A 14,480-nucleotide genomic window follows, 5' to 3' on the forward strand; every position below is an offset into this window, starting at 1 on the left:
TAATGGAAAATCCAGAATGCTATCATAAACTCCTGGGGTCATGCTGAAAGGACAGAGGCCAATGTAAAGAGCTCCCACTAGCTGAAATGGGACAAAATGAGCAACAAAAAAAGTAATGGCTGTAATGAGTCAAAACAAATACATACAAGCCCATGAGCTCACAATGATAGACAAAAAGAATCATACAGACTGTGAATATAAACTGAAAGACAAAACAATAGAGTTTCTAGAAAATAATAAAGGTAAATTTATTAGACTGTTCAATTGGACTATATTAAAATGAAGTAATCAAAAGACACCATTAAGATTCTGGTTCTGACTAAGATGGAGAAGGCACACTCCACCCTGTCTTTCCCACTAAATGCACCTATAAGACCTAGACAGAATACACAGAGCAGCTATACAAGGATGCCGAAAAGTAAAGAGTAGCACGCAGATTAGGGAAGAAGAACACAATGTGAATTACCACCCAAGCAGTGGCAAGTTTCTCATTGTTTCCTCCTGTGACATCTTCCAGCCCAGGACTCAGGAAGGCCCAAGATCAGAGGCAGGTGCTGGTGTGGACAGAGAGCTCTAGGAAATGCCCTCAGGTCCTGTCTTAAGGAGGAGAAAAGGGGTCTCCTAACACTCAGAGAGAGTGGGAGAAATTCCTCATCCCCTTCCCTCTTTTCATTTTCATTTCATTAAGTTCCAGCCCCCAAAAGTGGGGACACGGGCACCTAAAACTCTGAGGGGTGTGACTTCCTCGCTGGTTGGAAGATGTGCAATCTCACGGTGAAACCTGTTGAATTTTTGGTCTCCCTGTCCCACTGGGAGTCCTGCAGTGTGGATGTCCTTGCAGGACGTGTCCAACAGGGCAGGTTAAGTAAAACCCCAGGAAATAGCAAAGAGGAAGGAGATCTGGAAAATGACCCCCCTAAAGTTGTCTATGAACTCCAGGGCTTGCCCTTGAGGTATACAAATGTGAATGTGATCCCAAGCAGCAGGCCAAAATCTCTGCCAACTGAACTAAGGGATAGAGCCAAAGGGAGAGAAGAAACAGCACAATGCTGAAAAATGGTTTGAAGAAATACAGGAAAACTCCTCTAGTGAGAAAGATTATAGTGAAACTTATGGATTCAAGAAGTTCAGTGAACCCCAAACAAACCCAATGAAATTCTAGCTCAGATACTATATAATCAAAGTGCTGAAAATTAAAGACAAAGTCTCAAGAGAAGCCAGAGAAAATGGAAGTACTATTTATACCGGAACAACAGTTCAAATGATGGCATGAAGAGTGTGCGGGAGGAGCTCTTCTGTACTAGCCCTCCAACTGCTCTGAAAATCCAAAGTTAGCTCCAAATAAAAAGTTAAACCAAACAATACTGGCAGATATGTAAGAAGGTGAAAATGAAATATTTACTTACATTCAAAGATCAAAATAGGAAACCTCACAACAAATTTCAAATTTACAACAGGCTCTCATACCACACAAAAAACTTCTATTTGAAGTATTTCACTAGAAAACTTGGCAAAGCAGTGGCGGCTAAAGTAAGTCCACCATCTGGTTTCATGATCCCAAATAAATCTTACATCTTCAGGCCTTAGTTTCCTGAGTTTAAGACCAAGGAGTTGGATTAGGTGTTCTCATTTGATGGAATCCTCATCCTCATCCTCCTCTAAACTCTCTCTCCAACAACTAAACAGCGGAGTATCTTAGAAGTTAAAAAGATGAAATTTAGAAGCAGATAGATGTATCTGCTTTCTGGCTCTGCTATTTGACTGGGGCATATGACAATCTCTCAGGAATAATCACATCTACCTAGAAGGTTTTAAGGGTTACATGAGACAAGGTATACAGAGTGCTCAGCACTTGAGAAAGCACTTGGAACACAGCAAGGGTATAAAACCAAAGCTAGTTATTATAATGAAAATTCTGCCTGCGTTAAGCCTCCTTTCCTTATGTTTAAGAATTCTTTCTGGGTATCGTGACAATTTCCACAGTTTTAACATCCCCACCTACCCTACCCCCAGATCGGTATGTCCTAAGCTCTAGTTTCACATTGCCAACTACCTGTCAGACATTTCACCACCACTTAAAATGAAACATTCCCAAAACCAAGTCATCACCATCCCTATGAAGCAGCTCCTTCTCACAACTCAAGCCCTGACATTCTCCTGAAGTAACCCCGGCTTAAAACCTCAGTGTCAGCTTCAATTCTTAGGTTCTCTTCCTCACTTCCCCTTTTCAGTCAGTCATCAACTCTCACCGATTATCCCTTCAAAAAGTCTCTCATTTGAACAATTCCTTCCCATTCTCCACTCCAGATCCCTATTAATTCACATCTGAATTATTCTCCACACTGGTGCCAGATTCACCTTCTCTGGCTCACTTGGATCCTCTCACTTCCTGCTATCATCTGCCAAATGACTAAACTCCTGATACTGCCCTCAACACCCAGAACAATCTGGAATCGAATTCTCTGTGATTCACAAGACATACACTGAGGTGTCTAATCTCCCATCCAAAGTCCTCCTTTTCCTTTCTGCTTAACAAAATTCTGTCAATTTTTAGAGAACAAACTCAAATACTACTTCTTCACAAAGGCTTCTCTGATTCCAGAGATCTCCCTGATTTTTCAGAGAAGAACAGTGATAAGGTACTTCAATACCAGCTATCAAAATGTGTTATACAGGGGCAACTGGGTGGCTCAGTGGGTTAAAGCCTCTGCCTTCGGCTCAGGTCATGATCCCAGGGTCCTGGGATCGAGCCCCACATCGGGCTCTCTGCTCGGCGGGGAGCCTGCTTCCTCCTCACTCTCTGCCTGCTTCTCTGCCTACTTGTGATCTCCATCTGTCAAATAAATAAAATCTTAAAAATAAATAAATAAATAAATAAAATAATTTTGGCATTAGCACAAGACAAATTGGTCAGCTCTATCGTGTCCAAAAATAGAACACTGCCTTTATAAGAACTTAAGAATAATAAAGATGATATTTCAAATCAGTAGGAAAAGGATGATGTATTCCATAAATGTTGTTAGGACAAAACACTATCTACCTATAAAGAAAAAGTAAAGTTTGATCCCTACCTTACGCATGTTTCAAAAATCTAGAGTACTGAAAGTACAGAATGCCTTTATGACCTAGGTTAAGGAATATAAATGCATTAAAGGAAAAGACTCACCAGATCTGACTAAATAAAACTTCTGCACAAAAAAAAAATTAAAAAAAAAAACAAAAACAAAAAACTTCTGCACAATTAAAAACAATAAACAGGGGCACTTTGGTGGCTCAGTGGGTTAAGCCTCTGCCTTCGGCTCAGGTCATGATCTCAGGGTCCTGGGATCGAGTCCCACATCGGGCTCCCTGCTCAGCGGGGAGTCTGCTTCTCCCTCTCCCACTACCCTCTCATGCTCTCTCTCTCTCTCAAGTAAATAAATAAAAAAACAAAACAAAACAAAACAAAAAAAACAACATTCCAGGGTGCCTGGGTTGCTCAGTTGGTTAAGTGTCCGACTCTTGGTTTCAGCTCAGTTCATGGGCTCATGGGTCCTGAGATGGAACCCACATCCGGCTCCACCCTCAGGAGGGGGTCTGCTTGAGATTCTCTCCCTCTGCCCTCTCCCCACTTGCATGCGTGCTCTCTCTCTCTCTCTCTCAAATCTTTAAAAAAAAGTAACAACAACAAAAAACTATTCTACCATCCTTACACAATTATGTTTATGATTATGCACATCTTAGTCATATTTTATATGCATTTTTCACATTTGTAATCATTGTGTCCATATATTTTTCCTCTGTAAAAATGTAGTTTTAGGGGTGCCTGGGTGGCTCAGAGTTAAGTTAAAGCCTCTGCCTTAGGCTCTGGTCATGATCCCAGGGTCCTGGGATCAGGCCCAGCATTGGGCTCTCTGCTCAGCAGGGAGCCTGCTTCCTCCTCTCTCTCTCTACCTGCCTCTCTGCCTGCTTGTGATCTGTCAAATAAATAAAAATTAAAAAATCTTTAAAAAAAACTTGTGAAATTAAAACTACTTTTTTTTTTAAGATTTTTATTTATTTATTTGACAGAGATCACAAGTAGGCAGAGGCAGGCAGAGAGAGAGAGGAGGAAGCAAGCTCACTGCGAGCAGAGAGCCCAACACAGGGCTCGATCCTAGGACTCTGAGATCATGACTGGAGCCGAAGGCAGAGGCTTTAACCCACTGAGCCACCCAGGTACCACTACAGTCTCATTACTTATAGCATTTCAGTGTCTTATAATCACCTCCCAGGTCCATTCACTGCTATCAACTTGGTGTATATCTGTTCAGAATTTTCTAACTTATATTCATACCTAATACGTATTTGTAGAAATATATTTTGTGTACGTAAGTGGCATTATTTGCTGTGGTCTTCATGCTTTTTCACTCAACCATATGTTTTGGAGATCTTTCCTTAGCTGTCTTCTATATGCAGTTCTCTAAGTTGCACAGTATTGAATATCATGTATTATAATTTATGTAACCATTTTGCTAGTGATAGACCTTTACAGTATTTCCAGTTCTGACTATTGCCAACAGCATTATAGTAAAATCGCCTCCTTTGTGCCCCTGTGTTTCCTCAGAGTAGATCTGTAAACATGAAATTAATGGGTCATAGAATATTTGCATTTAAAATAATGCAGAACAAATGTATAGCCCATCAGTATATCAAAGTACCCCTTTACCCACAATTTCACCTTTTAATATTAGCATTTGAAAGTTTTACTAATATGATAAATAAAATGATGGTGTCTTTGTTTTCATTTTCGTTTCCCTGAGTACTACTAGTATGGTTGAATGTTGCTTTGATTTTCATTGGATCTTTAGATTTCTTCTTCTTTGAATAACCCATTGATATTTCTGTGTAAATTTTTGTCTTATTTTCATATTGAACCAAAGAATATGTGTATGTATTCTAAGTATACATCCTTTGCATACTGTATTTGTAAAAAAAAATGTTTTCTCGGCCTATAACTTGTCCTTAAATTTTGCTTATTTTTATTTATTTTTTTAAAAAGATTTTATTTATTTATTTGACAGAGAGAGAAAGCACAAGCAGGGTAGTGGCAGGCAGAGGGCAAGGAAGAGGGAGAAGCTGGTTCCCCGCTAAGGACCCAATCCCAGGACCCCAGGATCATGACCTGAGCCAAAGGCAGACACTTAACTGACTGAGCCACCCAGGCGCCCTGGGACAAAGATTAACTTTAACAATAATAACTGATGTTGGCAAAGGTACAAAGAAACGAGCACTCTCAAATGCTACTGATGAAAGCACATATCAGTATTGTCTGTGCAATTTAGGAATATTTTGATAAAATTAAAAAAATATATATATATATATGTATTGACTCAAAAATCGTATTTGTAGGGTGCCTGGATGGCTTAGTCGCTAAGCGTCTGCCTTAGGCTCAGGTCATGACCCCAGAGTCCAGGGATGGAGCCCCATTATCGGGCTCCCTGCTCAGCGGGGAGCCTGCTTCTCTCTCTCCCTCTCCCCCGCTTGTGTTCCCTCTCTCACTGTATCTCTGTCAAGTAAACAAGATCTTAAAAAAAAAAAAAAAATCGTATTTATAGCAATTATGTCCTTGTCCCTCCACCCTAGAGATCAGCCACTCTCCTGACTTTTATTATCATTTACTTGCTTTCTTCTTATTTTTGCCACTTATATATGCATCCTGGATCAGTTATAGCAGGTTAAACTACTGCAACGAAAAGAACATAATGGCTCAAACACAAAAGAAATGTAATCCTCTTAGGGTAGACACTGCAGGTTTCGGAGGTCAACGCTATCAAGAAACTCAGGCTGATGACAGCTCTGCCATTACAACACATGACTTCTAATACTGCTTTGATGAATGCCATCCTAGCCCATGGAAGAAGACAAGGGCACTAACCAGATACAGAGGGACACCTGGGTGGCTCAGTCAGTTAAGTGTCTGCCTTTGGCTCAAGCCATGATCCCAGGATCCTGGAATTGAACCCTACCATCGGGCTCCCACTCAGCAGGGAACCTGCTTTTCCCTCTGCTTGCTCTTGCTCTCTCTCTCTCTCTTTCTCTCTGACAAATAAACAAAATCTTCAAAAAAAAAAAAAAAAAAGGAACCAGGTACAGAAGCAGCGCAATTCCACTCCATACCAGGGAAGAAAACTGTGTCACATGTGTGCAAACCTAACTGCAAAAAAAAAGGCTGGGAAGTGACATGTAGTTGGGCAGTCATGTGCCAACTGTAACTCTATTACTATGGAAGGAAAGAACAAATTTTGACGGACAGATAGTAATACTGCCACACATCTGTAAACAATATGGCTGAATTTTGTCTGGTTTTAAACTTTAAATGAATGGAAACATACTATGTGATTCTTCTGTATCTGGCTTCATTTTTTTGTGCTTATGCTCTTTAGAAAAAACTGTCTTAGGGTACCTGGGTGGCTCAGTGGGTTAAGCCTCTGCCTTCGGCTCAGGTCATGATCTTAAGGCCCTGGGATCTAGTCCCGCCTCAGGCTCTCTGCTCAGCAGGGAGCCTGCTTCCCCCTCTCTCTCTGCCTGTCTCTCTGCCTATTTGTGATCTCTCTCTGTGTGTCAAATAAATAAATAAAATCTTTAAAAGGAAGAAAGGAAGAAAGAAAGAAAATGTTCAGGCTGGGACTTATACTACCTGAGCCATAGAGCCCCAGAATTACAACTTCACTAGTAAATCACACCTTCTAGACTCCTCTTCCTCATACACAAATAAAGAGTTCATTAATGTGCTCTTAATCTCTGTGACTGATCATGCTACCTACTCATCTTTAGTCAATTATGTTATTTCCACAGCTTTTATCATGAATTTGCACTGAGCCAGTCATTCCACTAACTCACTTTTCCCCAGAACTCCCTTTCCAGCAACACTACTAATGAACATTTGCATAATGGCTGCTTGGGGTATGGGATATCTTTTAGATCCAGCAAGCACAGCAACATTAACTGGTTTGAACTTAGGCCTTTATGACCCTGGCCTCATTAACACTATATGCTAACTAAGCTAACTCACCAAAGACACTCTATATAAAATATTTAAAGCTGATTACTAAGCTATTTGCTTCTAAGAGGATATTTCAGATATTTTTTCTTCTCCTATCAGTGGTTGTCTCAGGATTCAGGAACTGAGTGGATAGAGGAACAAGGTGAGAGGGAAGCACACTTTTTGTGATCGTTTTAAGACAGGTCCACAAATTCTTCGCTAGTTCTCTCTCCAAAAGGTGGGGCCTAATTTCCCTCTCTAGAGGGTAGGCTGTATATGGTGGCTCACTTCGACTAAACAGAAAGTGGTAATAATGTAGGTGACTTATGAAGCTCGATCATAAAAAATACTGAGGCCTCCGTGTGTGTGTGTGTGTGTGTGTGTGTGTATGTGTGTGTGCGCATGCACACGTGTGCATATCTGTCTCATCATTGACAGAAGCTAGTTGCCTAATCAGGAAGACACTCAGGCAGCCTTAGAAAGAGGTCTATAAAGTGAAAAACTGAGACATCCTATGAAAGCTGGGTACCAGCTACTGAGACCTACCAGCAGCTGTTTGAGTGAGCCACGCTAGAAGCGATTCTCTCAGCCCCAATCAAGCCATTGGATGACTATACCTTCAACCAAAAGACTGACTACAATTTCATGCAACCCAAACCGGAACCATCCAACTAAATTACTCCTAGATTTTTGACACGCACAAACTATATAATAAATACTTATTATCATTTTAAGTCACAAAGTTTTTTTTTTAAGTTTATTTATGTTTTTTAGTAATCTCTATACCCAGTGTGAGCTGCATGTTCTACCAACTGAGCCACCCAGGTGCCCCCTAAGTTACTAAGTTGCTCTTTTTTTAAGATTTTATTTATTTATTTTAGAGAAAGAGCACATGACTCAAGGGAGGGGCAGAGGAGAGGAAGAGAATCTCAAGCTGACTCCACACTGAGCCTGAAGCCCCATGCAGGGCTGGATCTCACAACCCTGAGATCATGACCTGAGCCAAAACCAAGAGTTGGACACTTAACCAACTGAGCCACCTGGGCCCTCCCATAAGTTACTAAATTTTGAGGTACTTCATTATATAGACAAGAGATAATTAATACATATATATATATATATATATATATATATATTTTAAACTTTTGGTTTTGGTGCCATTTATACATATTTTCTAGTTTCAAAAATAATTAGCTTTAAAAACCTCTTTCCCAAACGTAATTTTCTCACTCAAATTATACTAGCTTCTCTAAATTAATAGAGCCCATTTTTGGAAATGTTCTCTGTTAAAGACCCCCTCCCCTCAAAAACACAGTAAGAACTACAAACTGGTACTCTTTTAGATTCTATTAGAAATATTTTCTTAAGGGTATATTAAGATCCTGGGCATGCTATCATGCTCATCAGGTGGTGGCAAGATTTCTGTATTAGGGCCAATACTCCTGCAATATACAATTGGGTGCAGTGCAATATCAGTGGTTCAAAAGGAGCTTGCTGACACTTTCAGGCTCAACTCTCACCTTAGAATAAAACATATAAACAGAACTCATGTTCAACCACAATCACAAAAGGAACATGTTACTGATCCAAGTTGTTCTCTTTTTTAACCCAAGTTTTATAGGTTTAAATGGGCTATGCTCTTCAAATTAATCTAAAGAATTTTCCTCTTTAATTCCTTTTTTTTAAGACGGGGGTGTGGTGGGAAGAGGGAAAGGCAGAGAGAATATTCTAAGCAGGCTCCATGCCTAGTGCGGAACCTGACACCGGGCTCAATCTCACAACCCTGAGATCATGGCCTGAGCCAAAATCAAGAGATGGACCCAGAAATCCCATGGATTTTTCCTATTCAATTTCAATCTAGCAACTATTTTCCTTTCATGAACTAGCAATGAATACAAAGTAATTGAAATAAAATAAAATAAAACCAATTTTTAAGGAATATATCACAAAACAGTGTTATGATGAAAAATTAAACATAAAATCTTTTGTGAAGTGCATTAAATAAAGCTATCTTGTGACATTATGTCACAAGAGTTGTATTATGAAGTATACAGAGGGGCACCTGGCTGGCTCAGTCAGTAGACCATGACACTCTTGATCTCGAGTGGTAAGTTCAAGCCCACGCTGGGTATAGAAATTACTTAAAAATAAACACCAACCAAAAACAACAACAACAAAAAAAAGAAGTATACAGAAATTTAATCGACACTTTCAGGAATGAGAGCAGGGAATTTTAGTAAATAACTTTGCCTACTATATACTAATCATTCAGTTATTAGTTTGATTGTTTGATAAGTGGGTCATACTAATTCAAATTTTTCAAAATCACTTGGTGTTAAACGGCTCTGTCACTTAATAGCTGTATGACCTTGAACAAGTTGTTTAACTTCCCTGCCTCAGATTTCTCATCTGTTGAAGAAGATAATAGTTCCTATGGCATAAGGTAGTTGTAATAAACCAGGTAATTCACAACCATAAAATCACACAGTAATACTCACCCAATAGTACTCAACAGTCGTAGTATTAGTAGACTATGTATATTTGGAAAGCAATATTCAGAAAGTATTTAGTTTTAATAAGTCTAATTTTATTATTGAAGTGATCAGGTGAAAAACAGATGATGGGGGAAAAATGCACCAAAGGAGAAACAAGAGTTAAAGAAATCCTAGATTTCAAGCCCACTAAATTTCATAATATATAGATTTGACAAATGTATTCATCAAATGTCAAGTCATATCTGATAATGACCGCCTAGCTCTCAACATTCTTGAGCTATCCAGAACTCCATGGTTTTTTATAAGGCACCAGAAAGTAAAACTGATACTGAAAAGCATGATTTGATCAAGATTCTGACAAAGAAATAAAATGATTCTAGTTTTAAGTCAGCAAAAACACTAGAACAAGAAGAACAAAAATAAAGACGGGAAGGTGTTTTGGCTAATACTTCGAAGTCTCCCTTAACTACAACTCACCTTCTTTTCATTGTTTTTTTAATCACACTAGTTAAATGGCTTAAAAACACCTTTTGTTAAAATGCTTTTAAAAAGCTGAAGACAGAGAGGAGCACAAATGATCAACTAAAAGCAATTAAACACATTCAGAAAGCCACTGATGAATTCTTACCACCATAAAATCGAAGCATACAGCCAAGGTCAGGATCTGTTGCCTCCTCCTGTATACGCACAGGGTCATCAAATCCCAGCCTGGATAAGTAATCATACACAATCTGAAGAGGTCGTTCAGTAGGTTCCAGTCTCCTGCTTACACAATTCAAAAGAGAAGTATTCAGTAAGAAATAAAAATGCTTCATTTAATATTTATAATCTTTTAATATGTTCTAGATTTTTACTTCTGTATCAAGATTTTCTTTAATATCAGATGATACAACTAATCTAAACAGGAAGTACTCAGAGGTTTTGGTCTCAGGACCCCTCTTTAGTCTTTGAGGACCCCCAAAGAGCTTTTGTTTACATGGGGTATACCTACTGGTATTTACTCAATGAGGAGCTCAAATTAATGATTTCCAAATAATGGGGATGCCTAAGTGGTTCAGTCGTTTGAGCTGCCCACATAATCAGAGATGCAGTCTTTGAATTGCCTACTGCGTCTCAGGTACTATGTTTTCCACTGGCTTCAGAGATGATTCTTGCATAAAAATTAGGAGTGAATAATTCCCCAGAAATCATTCTACCACGTGGTCCCAAATGAAAGCTAAATTAAAGTCAGAATGTCTAGTAATTATTTGTGGCCTCTGGTGACACTGCACATTCTAAATCATATAGACCTAAAACACTTAAAATACGTAAATATTAAAATTTTTAGGGGCATCTGAATGGCTCAGTCATTAAGCCTCTGCCTTCAGCTCAGGTCATGGTCCCAGGGTCCTGGGATTGGGCCCTGCATCAGGCTCCCTGCTCAGCGGGAAAGCCTGCTTCTCCCTCTCCCACTCCCCCTGCTTGTGTTCCCTCTCTCACTGTGTCTCTGTCAAATGAACAAATAATATCTTTAAAATATATATATATATATATATATATATATATATATATATATATATATAAAACAAAAACCTTCCAGGCATATTTTGATAGAAGGGACTACATCAGTAATAACACAAGACAGCCCTTTTACAATTGTTTTATCAGAAAGCAAATAGTTATAAATCAATACAGTCACTAAGAGTATAGGCTCCAAAAGTCAGACTGCCTGGGTTTAGTCTTAGTTCTGCCATTTATTTATCAGCTGTGTGCCCTTGGACAATTTATTCAACCTGTCTTAAATTCCTCATCAGTATAATGGGAATACAATAGTACTTAACTCACCGAGTTGTTATTAAATATACTTACTTACAAGATATTATATAGTAACTAAAGTGTTCAGCAAAACATCTTATATATAATAGTATTTAATAACACACTGATGACTTACGCAAAAAAATTCTTAGAATTTTAATTTTAAATTAGAAATTTTATTTAATTAGAATAAAAACAGAATTATCTCCCCCATCTGAAACAATAACCAAGAAACAAGTATAGGAAACCACCACATGTGTGCTCAAAAGGTCTTGAAGAGGAGTGCCTGGGTAGCTCAGTGGGATAAGCATCTGCCTTTGGCTCGTCATGATCTCAGGGTCCCACGAGTCAGGATCCCTGCTCAGCAGGGAGTCTGCTTCTCCCTCTCCCTCTGCTCCTCCCCCTAATCACATTCATGCTATCTTCTTCTCTCTCTCTCATAAAAAGATTAAATCTTTTAAAGGGCCATTCGTCTTTATGTCTTAAAAGGATTCAATCTTAGGAACGCCTGGCTGGCTCAGTTAGTAGAGTGTGTGATACTTGACCTCAGGGCCATCAGTTTGAGTCCCATATTGCGTGTAGAGATTACTTAAAAATAAAATCTTAAAAAAAAAAAAAAAAAAAAGAGGGGAACCTGGGTGGCTCAGTTGGTTAAGCTTCTGCCTTCAGCTCAGGTCATTATCCAGGGTTCTGGGATTGAGCCTTGCTGAGCAGAGAGTCTGCTTCTCCCTCTCCCTCTGCCTCTGCCTCTCCCCCTCCTTGGGCTCTCTCTGTCTCAAATGAATAAATAAAATCTTTAAAATAAATAAATAAATAGAAAACTTAAGAATTGTATTAATTACAAGAAACATGATACACCTCCCATCACTGCAAAAAGATATGAAGGACATCTGTGTTTTATGGTGAAAGGAGTAGAAAATACTATTGGCAATAAGATTTAAGTAAAACTAACATGAAAATAGTAATACTACAAAGCTGAATGTAAACAACTACCAAAATTGTAGAGACTACTTTCAGGCAACAGGCCTCAGCAATGGAAACTTGAGCAAGGCAAAAGGGCCCACAGCAACTACCAAGCTGACACTAACAGGCTCTCATCAAGCCACAGGCCCTGATCGACCATAGTCACTTATAAGCAGGCATACTTCTTAAGATCACCAAAAAAGGTAAAATTCCATACGTCTCATATTCCCTCATTCCAACCTATAACTACAACTTCTGCCCATCACCTGTGGCAGTCTCTCCTTTGCTGTCCGGCCTACTACTTCACTGCAGCGTACTCAATAAACTTCTACCTCTTTTGCTCTGCCTTGCATGACTTCTTCCACTGGCCACACCACCAGCCCCCATCCAATCAGAACAGCCCACAAAAAATGATAATTTAGGAATATAAATCATACTGATGAGCACAAAAATAAACAAAAATAAAACAACTACTTGGCCCCTCCCGACTGCTCAGTGCAGACTTTTATCCATAAACTCAGAACTACTACATGAGGTATGACCAAGAATTAAAACCCTACAAAGACAAATAAATACTGAATTTAATAGAAACAAAAAATTAACTTTTCAGAATAAAAACATCATCAATTACAACCAATCTCTAGTCAAACAAAATAAAAATTCACAAAGGATTACAGTGATATTAAGCACTTTCCCAGTACAGTGGTAGAATTCTTCTAAGGAGGATGTATTGTAAGAGGGACTTCTTTTTTTTTTTTTTTTAAGATTTTATTTATTTATTTTTCAGAGAGAGAGCGAGAGTGAGAAAGTGAGCGAGCACAAGCAGGGGGAGTGGCAGGCAGAGGGAGAAGCAGGCTCCCCACTGAGCAGAAACCCCAACGTGGGACTCAGTCCCAGGATCCTGGGATCATGACCTAAGCCGAAGGCAGACACTTAACTGACTGAGCCACCCAGGCATCCCTGTAAGAAGGACTTCTTATAAGCTGTATTCTGGAGCGGTCAATTAGCCATGTAACCTGAACACTGAAGGATTAACTTGAAGACAAAGGCATAAAGAGCTATCTCTCTCTTCCACTGTCAAGAAGGATTAGACTTATTCTGGATCACTCCAAAGAATGGAATTAGGAACAATGAAAAGCTGCACAGGTAAACCTGGATCAAAAATGAGGAAGAACTTTAATAATTAGAGATGACCAATAATGAAAGAGACTGATTCTCAAAATAGCTCATGGAAGGCTAGAGAACCACCTGTCACAGGAATTTTAGATAAGAGTCTCCTGAAAGAATCAGGTTGAGGCACATTTGGGTGGCTCAGTCAGTTATGTGTCCGACTCTTGATCTCAGGGTTGTGAGTTCAGGCTCTACACTGGGCTCCACGGTGCGTGTGGAGCCTACTTAAAAAAATAAAAAATTAAAGGGGCGCCTGGGTGGCTCAGTGGGTTAAAGTCTCTGCCTTCGGCTTAGGTCATGATCTTAGGGTCCTGGGATCAAGCCCCGCATAGGGCTCTCTGCTCAGCAGGGAGCCTGCTCCCCCCACCCCCCACCTCTGCCTGCCTCTCTGCCTACTTGTGATCTCTATCTGTCAAGTAAATAAACAAAATCTTTTAAAAAATAAATACATAAATAAATAAAAATTAAAATTAAAGAATCAGATTGGGCCAGATGATCTTTAGGGTCTTTCCGAACTCAAGGGTCTATGAGGTATCCAAGACACCCTCCTAATATAAATGTAAATTCTGCTATTATTTTTAGATACAGAGTTCGATGTACTTAAATATCATAATTCCATATAATGATCACATAGCCAAGACCAAGAAATGATATATTCAGGTTAAATCTCACCAGCTCCATTTTTCAATTTCTGTCTAGAAAATCAAGAGAAATGGAAACATCCTAATTCTGCATTTTTTACATGATCAAATTTCCTTCCAAAAGGGGCTCTGTAGACTTTGAAACCCTGTTTATACATTCCCACCTAAAGAAAGTCATGATCCTGGGGACTTGGGATCGAGTCCCTGCGTCCGGCTCCATGGTTGGCGGAGAGCCCATTTCTCCCTCTCCCATTCTCCCTGATTGTGCTCTCTCTCATTCTGTCAAATAAATAAATAAAATTTAAAAAAAAAAAAAAGAACAAGAACAACAACTCAATCTCTAGCTACCTATAGAGGTAAAATCTGCAAATGTTAAGATTAATAATACAGGGGCGCCTGGGTGGCTCAGTGGGT

General features: G+C 39.3%; 1 protein-coding gene across 2 annotated transcripts in view; it reads right to left on the minus strand.

Annotated features, from left to right (window-relative positions):
* Window positions 1–14,480, minus strand: part of PHLPP2 (PH domain and leucine rich repeat protein phosphatase 2) — a 71,215-nt gene that overhangs the window by 41,724 nt on the left and 15,011 nt on the right. For both annotated transcript variants that reach the window (XM_032854018.1, XM_032854017.1), the window contains exon 3: window positions 10,127–10,260. In XM_032854018.1, the coding sequence (XP_032709909.1) occupies window positions 10,127–10,260 (134 nt within the window). The remainder of the gene's footprint in view (window positions 1–10,126; window positions 10,261–14,480) is intronic.

This window comes from Lontra canadensis, unplaced genomic scaffold, assembly GCF_010015895.1.
Source record: "Lontra canadensis isolate GAN:19392208 unplaced genomic scaffold, GSC_riverotter_1.0 scaffold8, whole genome shotgun sequence".
NCBI lineage: Eukaryota > Metazoa > Chordata > Mammalia > Carnivora > Mustelidae > Lontra > Lontra canadensis.